Source organism: Semicossyphus pulcher, unplaced genomic scaffold (assembly GCF_022749685.1).
Source record: "Semicossyphus pulcher isolate SPU_LCO1_2020_fin unplaced genomic scaffold, fSemPul1.0.p SCAF_7, whole genome shotgun sequence".
NCBI classification, from domain to species: domain Eukaryota; kingdom Metazoa; phylum Chordata; class Actinopteri; order Labriformes; family Labridae; genus Semicossyphus; species Semicossyphus pulcher.
The window spans coordinates 2,169,869-2,191,130 of NW_027211748.1; the positions used below are offsets into that span (position 1 = coordinate 2,169,869).

At 41.6% G+C, this 21,262-nt stretch overlaps 1 protein-coding gene across 1 annotated transcript; it reads right to left on the minus strand.

Moving 5' to 3' along the window:
• Positions 1-1,447: 1,447 nt before the first annotated feature.
• LOC138611151 (uncharacterized) lies at positions 1,448-12,506 on the minus strand. Its single transcript, XM_069684120.1, has 6 exons — positions 12,464-12,506; positions 11,910-12,278; positions 9,276-9,458; positions 3,081-3,131; positions 1,843-2,151; positions 1,448-1,727 (listed from the first exon to the last, which is right to left on the minus strand). Exons 1-6 carry the CDS (start codon positions 12,504-12,506, stop codon positions 1,510-1,512), a joined length of 1,173 nt encoding a protein of 390 aa, XP_069540221.1. The 3' UTR covers positions 1,448-1,509.
• Positions 12,507-21,262: the final 8,756 nt, after the last annotated feature.

Sequence of the window (21,262 nt, forward strand, 5' to 3'; positions counted from 1 at the left end):
CAGCATGTGAAGACAAGAAGTGAATCTCCTGAAAACTGAACTTGACCTAAAGGGTTCAGAAGGTACAGGGTAAGATCAGGGTTTCCTGTGATGGAAACCCCCCCCACTTTTTTAATCGTGTATAAAGATTAACCACTAATGGTTTCAGAGCAGCTGTAGCTTCAAAGCAGCTCTACTGTTTGTTTTTGCCTGTAAACAAGAGTGTCATCAGCGTACAGCTTTACATCCACACTGACACAATAATTAAAGAGACTCAACAATGAATCAGGTGGAAATCCACACACTGACTCATTCTAAGTTTATCTTTGTCTTATCTTTGTTGAGCTTCTTGGTCCTTGTTTAGGTGTATTCTTATATTCATATCTTCCTGTACATGTATTCTGAGCAGTGTGTGAAAGTATATCGACAGCTTCGTACAACTCTTTGATTTTTCAGTCCATCAAGTGTCTGTCAACACTCAGCATTTGATATTAAAAAGAAAAACAAGAACAGGTAAAACACTGAATAATACAATATATACCAGAAAGTGAACGATTTCGTAATGCAAATGTATATTTAAAAATAAATGTATTATTATATGTGTAAACAATGACGGCTTGACCGTCGGGACCACTGGGACATGTCCTGGTGGGTCGGCCGCTATGAGGGCTGGTTGGTGCAGCATATTAATAAAGGGGATTTACATAAACCCACATTTAAGGTGCTTCTCAGTGCGCCCACTAATTCTGAACCAGCATCCCCCACAATAAAAACATACAAACTGCAGCTAATGAGCGAATAGATAATATTTACAGTTAACTTTTTGAAGTGTTTGCTTACAAAAGCTTGTAACCAGCAGACTAGAGAATTTAGCAGTTTTAGAACATGTGTTGTATTCTTGTTTTCAGTCAGATTCAATGACATAGTTAAGATGTACATGACTCCTAAACACAGATATGAGGGATATGTTTTGAGTGTGCCGAATGTGAGCAGCAATCTTTCTGAGAAACACGAGCCTTTAAAGTCCAGGGGTTTATGAATTTATTTGAAGAATTCATGAAAATGTATTATTTATCATTGACCTGCATATTAGCCACATACACATTTAAAAAGCTTAATACAAATAGGCGTAAGAGTAAATCATGCCTACATGTGTGTCGACTCAGCAGGACAACATGAAATGATAAAAGTTGATCTGCAGAAGAATAAATACTTGAAAGCAATACAAAACGCCTGAGAGCCTGACAGCATTATATTTTATATATTATATATTTTTCTTTTTCCTTTACATAAATGAAGACATGTTCACCGTAAACTGATGCAAAAATGGCACAATTGGTGCATACAAATGTACCAAAATGTAGGAAATTATTGTCCCAGTCTGTCCCTGTGTGTCAACATGTAACAACTGCTTATATAGTCATAATTTACATTTTTAACTGATAATCAAAGTGATACATGAGATGGATTTATGAGATGATGGTGAGAAAAAAGCAGAAAATAGTCAGCATGTGTGCAGTTGGTGGACGGTCACTTGTTTCTGAGGATGGTCAGCACAAAGAGTCCACAGCAGTACACCAGACTCTTCACTATCAGCAGCGTGTACAGCAGCAGGAGCAGCTTCACCTGGTACTGAGACGGGACAGAAGGGGCTGGTGGAAGTGATGGTGGAAGTGAGGGTGGAAGTGATGGTGGAAGTGATGGTGGAAGTGAGGGTGAGGGTCCTGGTGTTGAAAGCGTAGAACCTTCTGAAACGGGAAAGGAGTTATACAAAATGTCAGCTCTCTGCTCCTCTCCTCTCTCTGACATCATCACCAAATGAAGCTGAATCAGTGCTAAACACAGTCACCAAGCCTTCATTACCTGTTTCTGTCTGCGCCTCCACCGTGCTGCCTTCGTGCTGCACATAGCAGCGGTATTCATACAAGCTGATCTCTTGCTGATGGATGGACAAGATGGAGGCAGTACATCCAGATTCTCTGAGCTTCAGCAGCCGTCCGTCAGCAGAGGGCAGCTCCTCCAGATGTCCATTCTCCTTTTGTCTTTTCCAGGAGAACTGGACCAGAGGAGGAAACATGGCTGAGGCCACACACAGCAGGGAGCTCTTCCCCTCCAGGTGGGCTCTGGGTGCTGCCGGGTACACGCTCACCACGGGCTTCACCACCTGCTCATCTGAAGTTGAATCTGATCGAGCGACAAACAGCACACACACATTCACAATTATAATCAGGTTTATTGCCAAGTAAACGTTTACACATACAAGGAAAACAATGAACATAGAAACAGAATAAAAAGTACAAAGCTAGTAAACAGCAGTATTGTTACTGTCAAGGATCTTAAAGAAAAGATCAAATAAACAATAAAAATATGAAAAATACTATTATATAAAATATGTGGGTGATTTTGTTTATTATTATTAGTTACATATTTACCTTGTAAGAAAACACATCATTTCATGACTAGTATATATTTACAGCCACTGTAATTATTAATATTGATTTTATTAGATTTTTAATAGTTTTTAAATTTATGTTATGAAATGTTAAATGTGAATACAGTTTTTTGTTTTGTAAAATGAAATAAAAGTTTAAACTATTCCTACGTTTTATATATGATATTATAGATCATTTGAAATAATACATTGTCAAGATCATAAAGTCTGTAAAAGTGAACAAAAGTGCAAATATTAACTTTGACATATAAAATACAGTTGGTGTGAAGTTCAATTTAAAGTCTCAAACTTATTTAATTATTCTTTTCAACATTTTTATGGATAAGAGCTTGTTTATTTATGTTCACTGACATACATTCAATTATAATAATATAATAAGATATCTTGTTATCAAAGAAGAACAGTTGATATCATTAAATAGTGATATCTGTAACTTATATCAGACTCAGACTATGAACCAGTTTTATCGGCTGCAGAATAAAGAACATCCTGAGCTGTGCAGTCACATTTTAACATATTTTCACAAGTTAGGAACATTTTTAGTCACAATAGCTGCTTGGCTGCAAAGATTGTTCACTGACAATAACAATTGAACATGCAATGCCTTAAGCAACAAAAACTAAGATAATTGATAAATGTTTATTCTTACCTGTAACAAACAGTCTCGTTCCAGAGCCAAAGATGAAGTACCAGCTGCTGCCTCCCCACACAGTGAAAACAACTGATACAAAAACCTGTGTGCTGCTGAACAAATTCTGAACCAGGATCAGATTACAGCTCATGTCTTCCTCTGATGTTCATGTCGACATAAATGTCTCTTCTTTGATATTTTCCTAGCAGTGTTCCTCTATTGATGCTAATGTCTGTTGGTCCACTTCTTTAGTCCACATGGATTGGACTGGAGCCAAAGGATGGATGAATGGATTCATATGAAACGTCGTACAGACGTTCTTGGTCTCCTGAGGATGAAATGAATCACCTTGTTGATTCTGACGTTTCATGTAGCGCCACCTTCAGTTGGAGCATGAGGATGAACTGAGCATTCATTTTCCATGTTGTTAGTTTGTCTTTTCTTTTATTGCACGTCTTGTTCATGGATTTAAAGATGCTGCATGTGGGGTACACTTGAAATCTGAATGCTTTCGTATCTGCTGTGTGAGATTGCTCATGTATAATGTATTTTTCTAAGTACAGATGCACTTTATTTTTATTAATAGAAGAAAATATTTTTGTATTTAAGTTAAAATAACTAATTCCACCTTTAAAGTGCGAAAGTTCGCGAGGAATAAGAAAAGTGGAACCTATGTACCAGAGCGGAACTAATGTGCTGCTGGACTAAACACCTGTCAAGTGTTGTTGCGCCCAGGTCTCCTAAGGTGGGGGCTCCCGCCCTCTCCTCAGAGGATTTTTTTTTAAAGAAATGACGGGTGTGTCTTCATTCCTCCGACATATCATCTGTGTTCAGGTCAGTAAACGGTTCAAAAACACTGAAAAACCTAACACTGAATGTTAAATTTAATGTTACCGGCTTCGGAAGAGTTTTGTTGTTGTTATACATGTGTAATTACGTGTAGCAGGCGGGAGTATGGAGCTGCACGCAGCGGCTTTTACAAAATGGCCATTGTTATCGCATGAGCGGCGAGAATAATTAGGCTAACTGTGTACATTTATGAGCTTCATTTATAACGTTATGGCCCTGAATACTTGACTAATATATAACATATGTGTAAATAGGTAATTATTTTCTATGATACCTCTATGGGTTGTGGAGTTTGTTAGTGATGTACATTAAGTTACTGTTTAAACTGTGAATTTTCTTTAGTAGCTAATACTCCCTCTCTAATGTGATTGATGTTTTTGAATATGTGTCAAACTGCTTAAAATAGTTAAAAACTTTTATACTGTTATTTAAAAATATTTACAAGGTGTAGCCTGTATTTTGGGTCAAATACATAAGTGACAGTGATATATGTAAGCTATTTTGTTATTAGGGATGTTTTATGTAAACTACTGTACTGTTGAGCAGTTTATTATCTATACTTAGAGCTCTTATTTTGAAAGGAAAAGGAAGGGAAGTTGTTGTGGGTTCGGCAGAAGCGGTATAAACTGGTGAGGACATCTCTGAATAAAAAGTGAAGTTCTCCCGACAGAGTCTCCGTGGTTTATTGTTTTGTAGTTCTAACAAGTCTAGGCGTCTTCCCCTCCGTTACATTGGTGGCAGCGGTGGGATGTCGTGCCGCTTTATGGACACTTTGAGATAAGTCGGTCAGTTACACGTGAGTTAGCTTGCTCATGTTAGCCACTGCTAACACGCGATTAGCTTAATTATTTACAGTGTTCAGCCATAGTGCAAGTCCGTTCCGCGTTTTGTCTGGGGATTACATCATGCTCCCCACTGCATAAGTTAGAGAGATAGAGAAGAAAAATAAAAATAAATTACATATATAACTAGCACAGAGGGTGGAAGACAGAAGTTTAAAGTCGAGCTGAAACGGCATTTCGAGAGTATCTAGCTTCTGTATCGTGACGTATTTCCAAGTGAAACAGGACGTGCAGGCGGGACATATCATTAGAGGAATTTGATTTGATCGTTGAGAAGTGGGCGTAGAGAGACGTTCTCCACAGCGCAGTAGCTAGCTAACTGACCGAGCGTTCTTGATGCTCTGCGGCTAAATGTTGCAGATTGATGGCTGAAATAGTTTGGTGCTAACTTACGTAAGCACGCGTGAAATTAAGTTTTACCAGAAGAAAAAAATGATCGGATTTTGATATAAGAATACGAAGAAATGGATTTTCTGTATTTTTTTGGGCCTATATTGTCAAATAGATGCACACTATTACCGGGGATGTGATCTAAAAGGATTAAAATGAAATTTTTCTTTTCACCTAGACTTTAAGTTACAGTTCATTTGGTAAAAGTGTGTGTGGTAAAAGTGAAAGAAAGAGAGACCATACTAATGCTCTTTTACAAAATGTTTTATTTGGTGTTTTAAAGCAATAAAGTAGATCAAGCAGTGAATGTTTAAACAAAATGTGGCAAGAGCAGGGCATAAAGTTGAGTCGGCAACACCACCCAGGGGAATTTCACCCCCGGGAAATTCTAATTTATGTTTTTAGGAGAAAGGAGAAAGGTCACGCAATCTTGTTATACCACTGGCAAGAGACGGGTTACAATTATCAAACCAGTATTTAAACAAAGATAAAATTCTGTTTTAAAATCACAATATATTTTAACACAATGAAACCCAACCCAAAGCAGATGCAAATTAACAACTTAATTTAATTAATTAAAACTTTGCGGGCTCGTCCTGGATCTTGTCTCTTCACAATCTTCAGGAGGAGCAGATCCAGTGATACCAGAACCACGACGAGGTGACGAGGTGTAACAGCAGCCCAGAAGTCAGTCGGTGGACGTCTGTAGAGGGAGAACAATGAGGAGAAGGGTCTTCATTTCGCTACGGAGATGCACTGCTGAACCTGGAGTACAACGCACACCAGTCCCTTGGGAGCCAAGCTACTGGTTCATCAGACCTACACACACCATTGAGTGGCACAGCCTTGCTACAGGAACCACGCACACCATGTCTACAGCACGGCGAGAATTGGTGTGGAACATCAAGAAGAACTTGTTTAGACTCTTCAGTGCTGACAGCTACCAGGTTGCCAGGGAAATATCAGCCCAAGTGATGAAGAAAGCTGCATAGACTATGTCATCTCATATATGCGGTCGGACACTTTTCTGGGCCAATTGTTGATGTTAAATGACTTAGTAAATATAGTATTTGATGCTTGTGTTTCTGTTAACTTACCTGTTAATGTATCAAGTGATGTTTTGACACATGCTAAAGAAAGTCCCAGTACATCTACTATAGCTGCAGACCACATGCCATCAAAACACTCTGACAACACAATTGTTCAACCACACCTTCACCCTAAAATACATGTTAACACATCCACACAGTCAGTAGAGGAACTGAGAAAAGTGTATGAAGAGTTGGGTGAGCAACTAAGGCGATGTGAAGCTAAAGCCACCACACCAGCCATTACATACAAGCACCAAGGTGAGTCAGTGCTGCCCTCAATGTCACAGAGAGCATCCGAGAGGATCGTACCCCTGAAGGACTTCCCCTACATCCAGCGCAGGGAGTTCAAGGTGCATGGGGGACAAATTGGAGACCATAAGCAGACATAAGCTATAACGGCATCAGTAAGCAAATGGACGAGGGAGTGAAAGAGGGCTTTGCTGAGGCAGAAGTGGTTCGGGGTGTGCTGAGAGTTATAAAACCAGGCACCTTTAAAGATCTGTTGGCAAATAAAGATGAACTGATTATACCTGAACTTAAGGGCTTCCACAGGTCCCACCTTGGTGAGAATGCGACTACAGAGATGTTTTAAGAGTTAATGTGTGCTCGACAAACTGAACAAGAGTCACCCCAGCAGTTTTTATATCGTATGATTGGGCTCAAGCAGAGACACCTTTTTCAGTCAAGGCAGGCCAACGCGGAAATCTCTTATGACCCAAAGACTATATAAGTTTTTCTTTACAGCATCTACCAGTGCCTTAGAGCGAAACATGCTGACCTCCGACAGGGACTAAGACCTGTCATCTCAAATAATCATGTCACAGATGAAGAAATACTTGGCCAACTAATGAAAATGATAAATGATGAGAATGAGCACCAGCGCAGACTTGACCAACTCCCCCGACAAAAGACAACACATGCACATTGTGCCAAAGTGGAAACAGGAGATTGGCAGAGTAATGACAAGCTAAAGAACACCACTGCAGCCGATAGAAACCTACAGACCATACAACAGCTCAGTGCACAGGTGGCGACTCTGACCCACATGGTGGAGAAACAGGTAGAAAATGTACAGGTCACTCATTCACGGACACCAGCAGCCCAAATCCCACCTCACCAGTTGCCACGCTTTCCTTCTCAGCCACCTTCCAGCGAGTTTCTTCGACCCCAGATAAGTCAACCCCCATCTAAACACTGTCAGAAATGCACAAAAGATAACCAGCACGAGTGCAGCCACTGATTTGTGTGTGGAGAAGCAGGTCACCGGGCAGTGGGATGCTTAAAAAGGACCAAGTTTCGGGGGAAACAGGACCCGGCTTCTGCCAAGGGACAACCAGAGACCGGTGTACAGCTACAGTCCCAAACAGTAAACCTCGCCCCTGCACAGCTTCCAAAACAACCCCGGCACAACAAACAAAAGGCACATACACTTACCTGTCAAAGCAACACAGGATGCAAAGCCCCCCTGGTTGGGAAGAAAAGCCTGCTCAAATGTCATTTAAGTGGATATCCAGCAACAGTCCTATTCGACAGTGGCTCACAGGTGAGCATAATCGACAGAGAATGGGCTGGCACCTACATTCCCAATCATGCAGTCAGACCTCTAGAGGAGCTTCTCGAAGAAAATCTTGATGTTTTTTTCTGTAACTGGCTATGCCGTCCCCTACAACGGGGGGGTTGAGCTTACTGTCAACCTCACTGGTAATGATGACCCAAATCTCACCATTCAAGCTGCCGTCCTTGTCAATTGTCACTGGCCTAGCCTTTATTAGGAGCCAATGTACTTGGAGAGATCATCAAGAGACAAGAATCCTCTGATGTGGCCATTGCCACAGTTATCAGCCTTCTGCGCAGAGCATTTGGAGTGGAGGAAGGACAAGTGCTGGCTCTAGTCAACTTCATCCAGGTCCAGCAGTTGACATATTGTGACCCAGCCACAGTATGAGTGGGAAAAGACAACATTGTCATTACAGCGGGAAAAGCAGTACATGTGCAGTGCAGAGTCCCCCAAACTTTGACACCTCTAATCCCCTTGTTTTGTATGAGCCCACAGATGAGAATGTTGCTGTACAACAGTTGAGTGTAGGATGAGGTTTCCTCGAAATCAGTAACACGCGGTACCCTTATGTTAAGGTGCCCATCTCCAACCAACAGATGGCGGAGAAGTTGCTCTATGAGGAGCCTTGGGCAATTGCCCGCGACAGCGGAGACATTGGCTGTATTCCCTCACTGCAGATGGAGATCAGACTCAAGGAGGACACCCCAGTCCAAAAGGCCTACACATCCATCCCAAAACCGCTTTACCAGGAGGTGAAAGAGTACGTAGAAGAGTTGTTGGTGAAAGGGTTGATTGTGAAGTCCCGATAACCCTACGCTGCCCCAGTTGTATGTGTACGGAAGAAGGATGGCTCCTTATGCCTGGGCATTGATTACCGGCAACTGAACGATAAAACCGTGCCGGATCTAGGACCTCACTGACTCACTGACTCACTGGGAGGATGCAGTTGGTTTTTGATCCTGGATCAGGGCAAAGCCTACCACCAAGGCTTTATTACCGAAGGATCAAGGTACCTAACAGCATTCACGACTCCTTGGGGCCTATACGAGTATGGAGGAGATGCTGGAATACCCTTCGAGATGAGTACTGCATCCCCTACTTGTTTCTCCAAGTCCTTTGATGAACATGTGCAAGTGCTGCGCAGAGTCCTCCAAGCCCTACAGCGACACGGGGCGAAACTGAAAGCAGAGAAATGTGAGCTTTTTTGCAAAGAGGTACGATATGTTGGCCGGTTGGTGTCTGCAGAAGGAGTGAAAGTGGATCCCAAGGACCTGGAAGCAGTGCAGGTACTGACACAAAAAACACCAAAGACAGTTGGAGAAGTCAGACAGTTGCTTGGATTCCTGAGTTATTATCGGACATATGTGCAGGACTTCTCACGTATAGCCAAGCCTCTGTATGATCTGCTCAAGACCAATGCCAACCCACTGCAGCCCAGATCACCAAGAGGTAATTCATAAAGTCTCCAGCAGTTTTCTCGAACCCCAGTGGATTGGAATGAGGATCACCAACAAATCCTCAAACACCTGGTAGACAAGCTCACCAAACCCCCAGTGCTGGCGTACCCAGACTTCAACCGCCCTTTCATACTCCACACCGATGCTTCCCAAAAAGGCCTTGGAGCAGTTCTTTACCAGGACCAGTATGGGAAGTTGAGTGTGATTGGCTATAGGTCACGCACATTAACACAGGCAGAACAGAACTACCACCTGCATAGCGGTAAGCTAGAGTTCCTGGCATTAAAATGGGCGGTATGTGACCAATTCAGGGATTATTTATTCTACGCCCCTCATTTCACCGTCTTCACCTACAATTATCCCCTGACATAAATCCTAAGCACTGCTGAACTTAACTCTGTGGGTCACCACTGGGTGGGACAACTGGCGGATATCAACTTTAACATCAAGTACCAGCCAGGCAAAGCCAACATCGATGCCAGCACCTTATCCCGTTGTCCCCTTGACACTGAGACCTTTATGGCCGAGTGCTCTGAGGGACTATCAGAGGAGGCAGTGTGCGCTGTATGGGAAGGGAGCCGGAGAGCTGAAAAGGGAGACGTTGCCTGGGTGGCAGCCCCCAACTTAACATCTCAAGACCCACCTCACATGGAGCCGCTGCAGCCCATTGGTCATGATGAACTAGTAAAGCAACAAAGGACAGACCCTGCTATTGGAAAGGTTATGGCGCTCAAGGAAAACAAACACCACCAACAGAGGATGACAGAGGGAAAATGGACACATACACAAGGAGGCTCTTAAGGGAATGGAGCAAGTTGCAAATAGAGAATGGCCTAGTCTACAGGAAAACCACCAGTCGATGACAACTGGTACTGCCTTCCACCTACAAGCAAATGGCTCTCACTATCTACACAACAACACGGGCCATGTTGGAGTTGAAAAGTCGTGAGTCTGGCAAGGGAGCGATTCTACTGGCCCTTCATGAAACAAGAGATAGAGGAGTACATAACCAGGAAGTGCCCTTGCATTAAGCATAAAAAGACACATGAAAGAGCGCCCATGGGTAGTATTACATGGGTAGTATGACATCTAACTCGCCCCTTGAACTCGTGAGTACATTCTGGTAGTGATAGACCACTTCACCAGGTTCGCACAAGCCTATTCCACTAGAAACAAAGCAGGAAATACAGCTGCTGACCGGCTTTTCAATGATTTCATCCCCAGTTTTGGATACCCCACCAAGCTACACCACGATCAGGGCAGGGAGTTCGAGAACGAACTGTACAAGACCCTCAGACAGTTATCTGGGGTTAGCCATTCCAGAACCTCTCCCTATCACCCCCAGGGAAACCCTGCTGAAAGATTAAATCGTACCCTGCTTCAAATGCTTCTGACTCTCGGATAAAAAGAGAAAAAGAATAGCAAAGACCACCTGCCCCATGTGATCCATGCATACAATTGCACAAAGCACGAGGCCACAGGCTTTCCCCGCACTACCTGTTGTATGGCCATCACCCACATCTCCCTGTCGACCTCCTTTTTGGCCTCATAGCAGATGAAGACATTGAGACTCCAAGCAAATATGCTGAAAAATGTGCTGGAAAAATGATCGAGGCATATCGTATTGCAAATGAAAATAGCCAGCAGTCAAGCTCAAAAGGAAAGAGGTACTACGACGCAAAGGTGTGACCCTCCAGCCAGGGGACAGAGTCCTTGTACGTAACCTCAGTAAAAGGGGGGGTCCCAGCAAGTTTAGATCCTACTGGGAATAGACTATCTACATCGTGAGAGAGCAGGTTGGGAGCAACGCCCTCTACAAAGTAAGCCCAGAGACAGGAGGTCGTCCTATACGCACTCTACACCGAAACCTACTCCTGCAGGTGAACGATTTACCGATAGAGCTATCCCCGAATCTAGTCACTAACCCTCTACCCTGCTGCTGAAAAATATCCAAGAGGAAACACTGCTTTCCCATCCGCCATTGTTGTGTTGACAGTGTTGACTCTTGTCATGAGAACGCGGACAGGTGGACCCCGGCAGGTGTCAATCGACACGGGATCTGCCATGCCTACACAGTCCTGAGAAATGGTCTGAATAGCCAAATGAGCCGATTTTCAAAAAGATTTTCGAGTGGTTCTGAACATTTATTTTCACTCAGATTTTTGTGGATGCTTTATGACACACTCAACTCAACTGATATGCATTTTTGCTATTTGAAGCTGAGTTTCCAGGGCCTTTAAACCACCGATCCAGTTGGTTTTGTTGTTTTTGTTATTTAAAATATTAAGCTAAACTTTGATGCACTGACTTGTACTTTTCTATAAACAGTTGACTTTGCACCACCCTGTAACATTATGGATCCAGGACCCTCTGTTGTGTTCAGCAGCAGCAGCAAAGGTTTTGGATTGACAGTGATTCAGACAGGCATGGTGTCATATGTCACACGTGTAAGGAACCAGTCCCGTTATGTGTGTAGGGTTGCTATGGTGAAATTAGTTGCATCAATCATCTTTATTTAAAGTTATCAGAGCTGTCGATCCAGGCCGAGCTTTTTCTTATAGCAAGCAAACAATCAACAAGTGATTATTGAGAGGGAGGAAGGTCTTTATTCCACCTGGGCTGTGGTTTCTGCTGTCTTCCTGTCATAAACATTATCTGACATCTGTTCATCTGCTGGTTTTTGTTCAGGCTGCTCGCATCATTTCTCACTGTGGGAACAAAACAGGAGCAGTAGTAGGAGGCTGAGTGAGAGAGTTTAATTTTCTTTAACTGCAACTCCCACCCGTTCTGTTTATTCACAGCTGAGAAATCATCTTGCAGAGGATGATAATGTGTTTTATCAATGTCACCACTTTTCTTGTTTATTTCTAGAATCTTTTTAAATCTTTCTGTGTCTTTCTTCTGGTACCAGTGTACAGAGTTATCATCACACTGGTCAGTGCCTCCACAGCTGAAGGAGACTTCTTCTCCAACTTTCCTGGTCAATGATAAACTGTCCTGTTTGAGCTCTGCTGCCATGGCAACCAGCGCTGTGGAGAGACAGATAGATGGAGGTTAGTGTGATGGTGCTTGTTCAGCCCTGACACTTAATAATGACACTTATATTCAACAGTACATATTTAAATAGTTAAATACTTTAATGTCAGATCAAGGAGACAGGATTGGTTTGTTGAAGGGTTAGCTTGTTGGCTCCTGATTGGCTGGAAACACTCACCTGAACACACACAGCACAGAGCTGCAGCTGGGAGGAGAAGCATTTTGTGCAGCAGTGTTTCCTCTGGTGAACCTGAGAAGAACCAGGACGAGCTGTGAGATCAGACGAGGGCCTCGTGGTTTCTAACAGGTCCTCAGACCTCCCATCAGCCCCTGCAGCAGGCAGATCAGGCCTTGATGATTGACAGCTTGTTTAAAGCTGCTGTGTGGTTTCAGAAGAGTCTGAGGTTTAAAGGGGAGAGGGGGCGGAGCCGAGGAGCTGACGGAGTTAGAATGACTACAGGTGCATAAGAAAGACGAACAATTACAAACACTGATTTTAAGAGTGAAAATATTTAATTCAAGGCAGAAACATTAATTTTGTATCTTTGATGTAGAAAGTTTAAAGTTTGTGTTCAATCTTTAAACGTCTGTTTCTGAAGAGAAGACAAAGTCAGTCAGCAGACGTGATTCATTTATTATTAAAGTTTTAATCTTTGCTTTGAAATGATTCTTTTCACAGACTTCTCTGTTTCTCTGAAGTGATTCATTGACAAGTTTCTTTGTCTCCATTTGAATCTGACAGCAGTCAAAAAATCGGACTCACAATGAAGCAGAAATCAAATGTTAGCACAAACACAATCAGGCTGCTGGTGAACACAGTAACAAAGACACCGACCTGTGATAAATACTAAAGTCCAAATCCACAAAACTCACAGTCTCACATCTTATTTTGTATTCTGTTGTTCATCTCTTCATTAGAGCTTCTTGATGTTTCACTGAGTCAAATATTCAAACCAACACTTAGTCACACGGCACATTTCTGCATGTCAGCTGCATCGTTTTAGACACATTGGCCCCAAAATCCTGCACCACAGATTTAGCTGTAAACCTTGATGAATTGATTGATTGATTGAAGTTCGCCAATGAATTATATTATTTAATTCATGCAAGATAGGCCTTCTGTCATGTTGATAGTTTGTTTCTGTGAACGTATGAATAGAGCGTGGATTGAAATGTTGCTGCCTCAAGGAATTGTGGGACGTTATGATGTCCTTTCCTCTCATAAAGGAGGGTCCAGTGTTTCCTCTGCTTCAGGAGAAAGGAGAGGAAGCATTGAAGCTCCTGTCCCCAGTATTTGTAGAGTTCAAACAGCTCTTATCATGGCGGCCTCTTCAACACTTCCAGCTCGTTTCACTCAGTTAGAAACTCTGAGCAGAGAGGACTTTTCAAACGCAGCCCAGGTGTCTTTCATAGTCAAGTCATCAAGTCTTTCTTCATTTCTCTTTGTTTTTCTGTCTTTAGTCTTCAGTTCAGTCCTCAGTCTGCTCCCTGACAGATCTGATCTTTGTTTCTGTCTCATGTTTGTGTGAAGATCTTTATTACACACATTAAACTGCAATGAAAACACTCATAAAACACTAATTATCCCACTATTGCTTCCATATGTTTTAAATGTCATTTACACAAAGGACAAAACATGAACAACAAAAATACTCTACATGTTCTTTAACACTATTTGTCAGCTACATTCTAATTTCAAGAAGAGGATTGAAACACAATTTAATTATTTTCACTATCAAATGTGTTTTTACACTTCAAATATTTTATGCTGCATAAATATTTTGGTCTAATCTGATTATGTTGTTGCAGTCTCTTTATTTAAAGTATCAATATGAACATTTATTTATTTGTATGAATATTGAATTTTGATCAAGAAAATAATATTTTCTCTGCTGCTGGGGTTCATTGTGCGATCTAAAGAAAAACTAAAGAGTTCTTGTTCACTTTCATTATTATCCAAACAGGTTGTCTTATGTCTGGAGTTATTGACTCAAATATCATAAACAAATTAACATGAGAATACTTAATTTAAATGCTGATATTACAAATAAATACACAGCTAACTGTTGTCACCAGTTGATAACAGTTGACACTTAAATAAAGTTAAACACACAAGTGACCTGTTGTAGTTTTCATTCATATATACTGATTGAGTTTCTCCTCTATAGAAGTTGATATCAAAGACAAACCTGTATCTACATTTTCAGCTGTTTTCAGGACACAACCAAATGACCTGACTGAGCGAAAACTAAATGAACTCTGATTTATTTTATAATAATATCATAGACGATTTTATACAACATGTATTGAATTGTCTTCATGTAGTTCCCTGCAGTTATCAGCTGGTATTACAGTGTATATAACAGTACTGCTGTCTGTTCAGTGCAAATTAAAACCTTCACACTGCCTCCCCCTAGTGTCTGCACACACACTGTTCCAAACTCTACTGCTACTTTCAATAGGACTACAACTGCTTCTACTACCATTATTAATGCTATATTACTGCTTCTAGACTCTGCCTTTCACATTTGTAAAGCCGTGATTGACATGTGGAAAACTCCGCTCAAAGCCCTTTAAGGTGGAATAAGAGAGAGGAGAAGAATCTACAGGAGGACACAGATCCTGATCCAAAACACCTGATGATGTCATACTTACTGAAAACGTTCTTATTGAAAGTTCAGGAGAAAAGACGAGTTTAAAGTTTGGATTTTAAAGCCTCAGCTCAGTCAGACTGTCTGATGTCAGCAGGGAGGTTATTCCTGACGTAGCCAGCTGACTCCTGTTTAACTCTGAGGACAGACAGGAACCCTGTATTCTGACAGCATAGAGCACAGGATGTATACGGCTATGAGGTCAGACAGGTGTGAAGGAGTGAAGCCATTCATCCGTCTGAACCACAAAAAGTCCTATCAGACATTGATAAGGAGCAAATTAAGTTAAATTGGTGCTGTATGCTCACCTGTTCTACTTTTAGTGCAACAGTTACAATAATGAAGTCAGGATGAAACAAAGGTGTTAATTACTGTCTCTACATCAGCCCTGTGCAGGAAGGAGCGTGTTTTAGCTTTGGTACACAGGTGTTAAAAGTGATCTTGGTGATTTCTTTAATATGCTGAACAAATAGAGCACATTGAACAACAATAAGATCCTTGATAGTCAAACTTTGAAACTGTCTCATTTGTCTAAAGTTACCGCTATTTGATCACTCTGGTGTGTGTGTCGAGCAGGGCCAATGATCAGCCTCTTCAAGAGCAGGAAAAATGTGACCTCCAGTCCTTCACAGCCAAGAAATGAGAGTCAGTTGAACTGCAGTAAATCATTAATTCCATGACTGTGTCTAAAACCTGTGACTGACTGGTGATCAGTCCAGGCTGTAACCCCGTCTCTCGCCCAATAACATATGGGATAGGCTCCAGCTCCCCCGCAACCCTGAACATAAGCGGTTTCTGTCTCTGTCTCTGGACAGACGGATGGACGGACTACGTATAATTTTGCCCAATGGTTATGTCTGTGTCTAAACACTCTTCCTCCTTCTCGCGATCCTCTTACCAAGCTCTGGGTTTGAGAGAATCAATTGGTCCGTTGCAGGGTCTTTTATATGGGTTGATCTCTTAGCAAGTTACCATGGTGATTTACCCCGGTAACGAGTGAAGCACTATCACAACCCTGAGAGCCATGTTTAACCTGACATTACCTCACTAACCCCAAATCCTCATGTTAGTACAGGCCTCTGAACAACACACAGAGGTGCTGTCTGATCTGACATCCCTATCATCAGGACAGTGTTATTAGTCTGTGACAAAACTACAACACAACAAATCACTGTTGGAAATACATCTGGTTGGTTTATGGAACCATCTTGGTCGTGCTTTAAAAACCATCATGGACTGAGCTGTCTCCTGAGGTAAAGCCAGAGGTCATGTTGACCCATCCATCAAACCTGACCTCCTTTACTTGCAGACTTTGACTCTCCATAATGATGTCACCTGCCTTCCCCCTGTTGCACTCATCATAATAACCACAGCCTGTAGGGGCTTTGTCACTTCAGTATAAAGGAATAAAACAGCTGATCATGTACCTGAACCTTTGACCTCTCCAACTAAAACAAACAGCCCAGTCTCACAGCAGTCTGTTAAACAGTCAGGAACATATAGAATCGTGTAAATGGACATGACTGTTTTAACATGCGTTTCATTTGGAAGTATGTAACATAAAAGCCTTCTTATGTCAGGCAGCACGACAGCATCACCTGGTGGTGGCATGAATTACACTCTGTAAAAAAGGATTTTTGAGTGTAGTAAATACAATCTAAGTAAATTATACTAAAAGTATAATTAAGTAAGTCAGCAAGTGAATTAATTGAAATGAGTAAAGTTTACCTGCATTACCTAATTTTCAACAGTGAAAGTTGCAACCTAAAACAACAATAAAATCTACTTGAAGATTTTGGGCCTGTAGTGCAAAATGTGCATGCATCAACATTTGTTCTTGGCTGCAGGCCACGGTTGGATTAATCGGTGCGAGCATCGACAGTGTCGGTGTGCTATCGGGATTGAAGCTAAGATTCCTGTTCAACTTTTTGCTGTGTATCATAGAATGAATTAAAGTGTTAAATATATTTATTAGTTAGATATTCCCAAAAGGCTGCATGGTGGTCCAGTCGTTAGCACTGTTGCCTCACAGCTAGAAGGTTCCTGATTCAAATCCCAGTTCAGATGTAGTGGGCCTTTCTGTGTGGAGTTTGCATGTTCTCCTTGTGCATGTGTGGGTTCCCTCCGGGTACTCCAGCTTCCTCCCACAGTCCAAAGACATGCTCGTTAGGTTCATTGGTGACTCATAAATTGCCCACAGGTGTGAATGTGAGCGTGAAAGGTGGTCTGCCTCTGTGTGTCAGCTCTGTGATTGACTGGCAATGAGTCCAGGGTGTAACCCCGCCTCTCGCCCAATGACAGCTGGGATAGACTCCCTCCAGCACCCTGTGACCCTGAACAGGATGAGCTGTATACATGATGGATGGATGGTTTTAACCAGTCGTCATGAATTTATGATCCTGCTTATAGCCTAACATACAATAAAACAGGCTGCTTGATGTTCATGTTTCTGACCTCCTTTCAGGTGAAACTGAAAGTGTTGTCATGGAAATAACTTGAGCTGCCACCTCGTCTCATGTCCTCAGTAACATTAGAAGCAGATGAGGACGGGCCTGCTGCTGCTGCTCCATTCTGTTGCTGTTTCTGAAACTGAAGGTCATGTGGTTTGTGATGCTAAGCTAAACTATATTGTGGATGGTATTACATGGCATTGTTGCTTTGATGCTGGTTCATTTAGATCATTCTAAAATATATGATACAAGCTATCCTGTTAACTGCCTCCAATCTCAGTTACATATCAATATTACTTTAAGTGTTTCTCTTCATTATTGACTGAACGTCTTTGTAATGTGAGAACATGTGATCAAACACACACTGCACACAGCAGGATTTCATGTCTCAAAGCATTTCTTTTACAAATGTTGCACAAGTTTCCTGTGACATCAGCAACATAAACGATGCTTTGGCTCACGACGTCTGTGAGGGAAACCTGAGACATACCACAGAAACAATGTGTTTCATGCAGGTCAACTGGAACAGCAGCAGGTCCAGGTTATTATCTTTAATGAAAGCTAACGAAATAACCAAAACTAGATTGTGAACCCTCCTCTTGTGTTAGCTTTCTGTTACCATCTCTTATGTTAACGGGTCGGTTTTGACCCGTGTCTTAAACCAGCTGTAAAATAAACTCAAAACAATTATTTATCATCCAATTTGTTTCTCATCTCTTGGTTACCTTGTTAGGCTTCCTTATCCATGAAAATATTGGTTTTAATACTTTTGGTGTGGGCCCCCTGGGCCTTTTTTTTCAGTATACCCCTCGATTTCAATTTAAAAGAAAAGGTAAAATGAACCTCAAAAGAATCATATAAATAAATAAAAGGTTGTTGTGTTACCTGACTATCACTGAGGGGTATTAGAACACATCTCTGAAATACATTTTTTATTTTATTTTTTCATTTTAATATTATTAACTATAATAACATCTATGGTGTTATGGGTCAATTTCGACCCATATATATTTACTTCAAGAAAATAGCATGGATGCCACTCGCAGGTTTGCCTGTGCAAATCTGTAGATTCCAGACATGACTGGTTTTTGCATCACAGGCTGCCCAGATTTTTATACCATACTTCCCTGGCTTACTGGGCATGTATTGCGGGAAGGGGCGTTTCCTCGGAAAGGGAAAAAATGTTCATCCACTGTCACCTCTGGCCCTGGGTTGAACATCAGTGGAAGGAGCTGCACCCATCTCTCCCAGACATCCCTGATGGGGGCAAGCTGGTCAGATCTTCCTCTGGTCTCTCTGTTGTGAAATCTGAGGACTCTTGATATCTTTTGAAAGGTCTGAAGTGACATTGTTGCCCGGAAAATATTTCTTCCAGTCGATGCGTCCCAGAGACTATCAGTGGCCTCATTGCTGGATTTGTAAACTCCAGCAAGAAGAAGAACACAAATATAAGCATCCAGGTATTCCTCATCAATGTCATTCCACATGTCGCCATGGACTTTTTTTCCTTCAAGGTTTGTCATAGCAATGATGACTCGCATAAACAGCTCAAAACATGTCTTGATGTCACTGACTCTCGTCACAGCAAACTTTGTGATTCCAGGGGTCATTTTGATGACATTTGCAGCAGCTGACCTGCCACGTAAATCAGGAGGTACCTAGCTCCAACAGATCTTACCACTTTTGGACTTGAATCTTTCAGCTGGAGCAGCTTCACCACCGGTGACCTCCTCATCAGACTCATCAGATGTGTCTGTTTCTTCTGGATGATACTCCACATTGTCTTCCTGCTCAGAAACCTGCTCATCCGTATCACTATGCTGCTCTGTGTCCTCTGCCTCATTTTCACCAAAAATATGATCCTTCTTCTCATTTCTGCATGTTGCTAATTGGAGATGTGCACTCTTCAAGTCATCACATGCCTGTCTTTGTTTGTTTTGTTTTTGTGCAGGTAAGGAGAAAACAAGGCAAAGTGAGAGTCCCCTAAAGTTCACATGATTGGGAGAGGAGCTGGCTGTCAGTGTGTTGGCTGACAGTGCACTTATGATTCCAGATTTGGCTCTAATGATTGCTTTATAATCTTATTATTATAACTGGGTCAAAACCGACCCTAACAACACAAAGGTCATAATTTTAACCAGAGCATTTAATAATTTAGTAAAAAAAAAATGTTTGTTTTATTTTGTTGAAATAGAGGTTCCTGACAAAGTCAAAAAGCCTTGATGCAATAAACAAATTTATGTGTTTTTTTTATGCATTTGAAACCTAAAAACGGGTCGTTGCCGACCCTAACACAAGAGGAAGGTTAAAAACATTTTCAGTAACTGAAATAAAAAAAAAAACCAGACTTTACAAAATGACGTGAATAACTGAAACTGTATCGTGTGTTGACAAAACTAACTACAATAAAATGACAGAGAAAATGTTGCATCTGTTTTCAATCCATCCTTGTCTAGCATCACCCAGTAGTTATTTTGTGTTATCCTATATAAACAGAAACATCCAGGTGCAGATGTTAATGCCTGCGTAGATGTCGTTTCCACTTGCTTGTCGGACTGTAAACAATGACCAGCAGAGAGAAGTCTTGGCCCACAAATCTGATATCAGTTATCTGGATATCTGCTGATGACACCAGATACCATGATGTTGGACATCACCTGGAGAGGCAAAATTATCTTCAGACGATAGCCTATGGGCGGAGATTGATGTAAATGTGTCTGTGTACTCATCCAGGTGGTCGGCAGCTGTCGTGGAAACAGTCCACTGATCCAGACAGACGTGTTTCTTTGAAGCACAAATAAAAAACTCTCTGCTTTCCACCAGATTGAGGAACAGACAAAAGGTTCAGTCGCTGAGAACCTCGGGTTTCTGTCAGAGCTGCTGGAAGCAGTGGGGATGTTTGTTGGACAGATTAGTGAAGGACATCATGAAACAGTATACACCTGAGTTGTATTCAGCCTATTGAGGTGGCTTCCTCTCTGACCTCTTTCTTCTCTGCTCCTCTCAGGCCTCCAACAACTGTTTGTTTACACCCATTGCTCACTAGTTCATCCACGTGTTGCATTCATCACTGACCGACCTGATGACGTCATAAAGTGTATTTTGTCTTAAGTTAAGAATGAATTCACTTTACTTAAATGTAGTTTCATGTTTGATTCCCTTTTTGTCACTGACTTTAGGCCACTTTGTCACAATTATTGTTGAACTGCAGTCATTTGCTGTTGTGTGTTTTTATCCACTAGATGTCACTGTGGTTTTAGCAGCACTGAGGGAAGAGCATCATCATGATATACCTGCACTTACTCTGACTCACCACAGGGTGGTGGTCTTTCTCTTTGATGCTTCATGTCAGCACCAGCAGCAAACACAGATCTCCTTGGAGAAATGCCAAACTGGTAAGAACTGAGTGTTGGAAAGCTGAACGCATGGCAATCGTTCTTCTCTGACATCATCACCAAGAACAATAATAATGAATCAGTAGCATCTGAACTTCACTCAGCCAGGGCCTGCAATGAATTTACCTCCTTCTCTACTGAACAAATTCTGAAAATCAGACAAGCAGTCAGTAACTCAATATCAGGTTCAGGATATGTGCTGTGTTCAACTCAAACCAATTTAAACACCATGACATAATTTTATCTGATCAACAATAAAGACCTGGAAGACATTATACAACACCTAAAATCCTCCCACTGATGCCTTGATATTATGCTTACAGATTTTTTCCAAAAGGTCTCAAAATTCATGGCATCAGATCTGATACAGATTGTAAACTTGCCATTGTTAAAAAAGAACAACCGAGACACGTCACTGATGAAGAACTATTAGGCCTATATCAAATCTACCATTAAGTAAGATAATTGAAAAGGCTGTCTT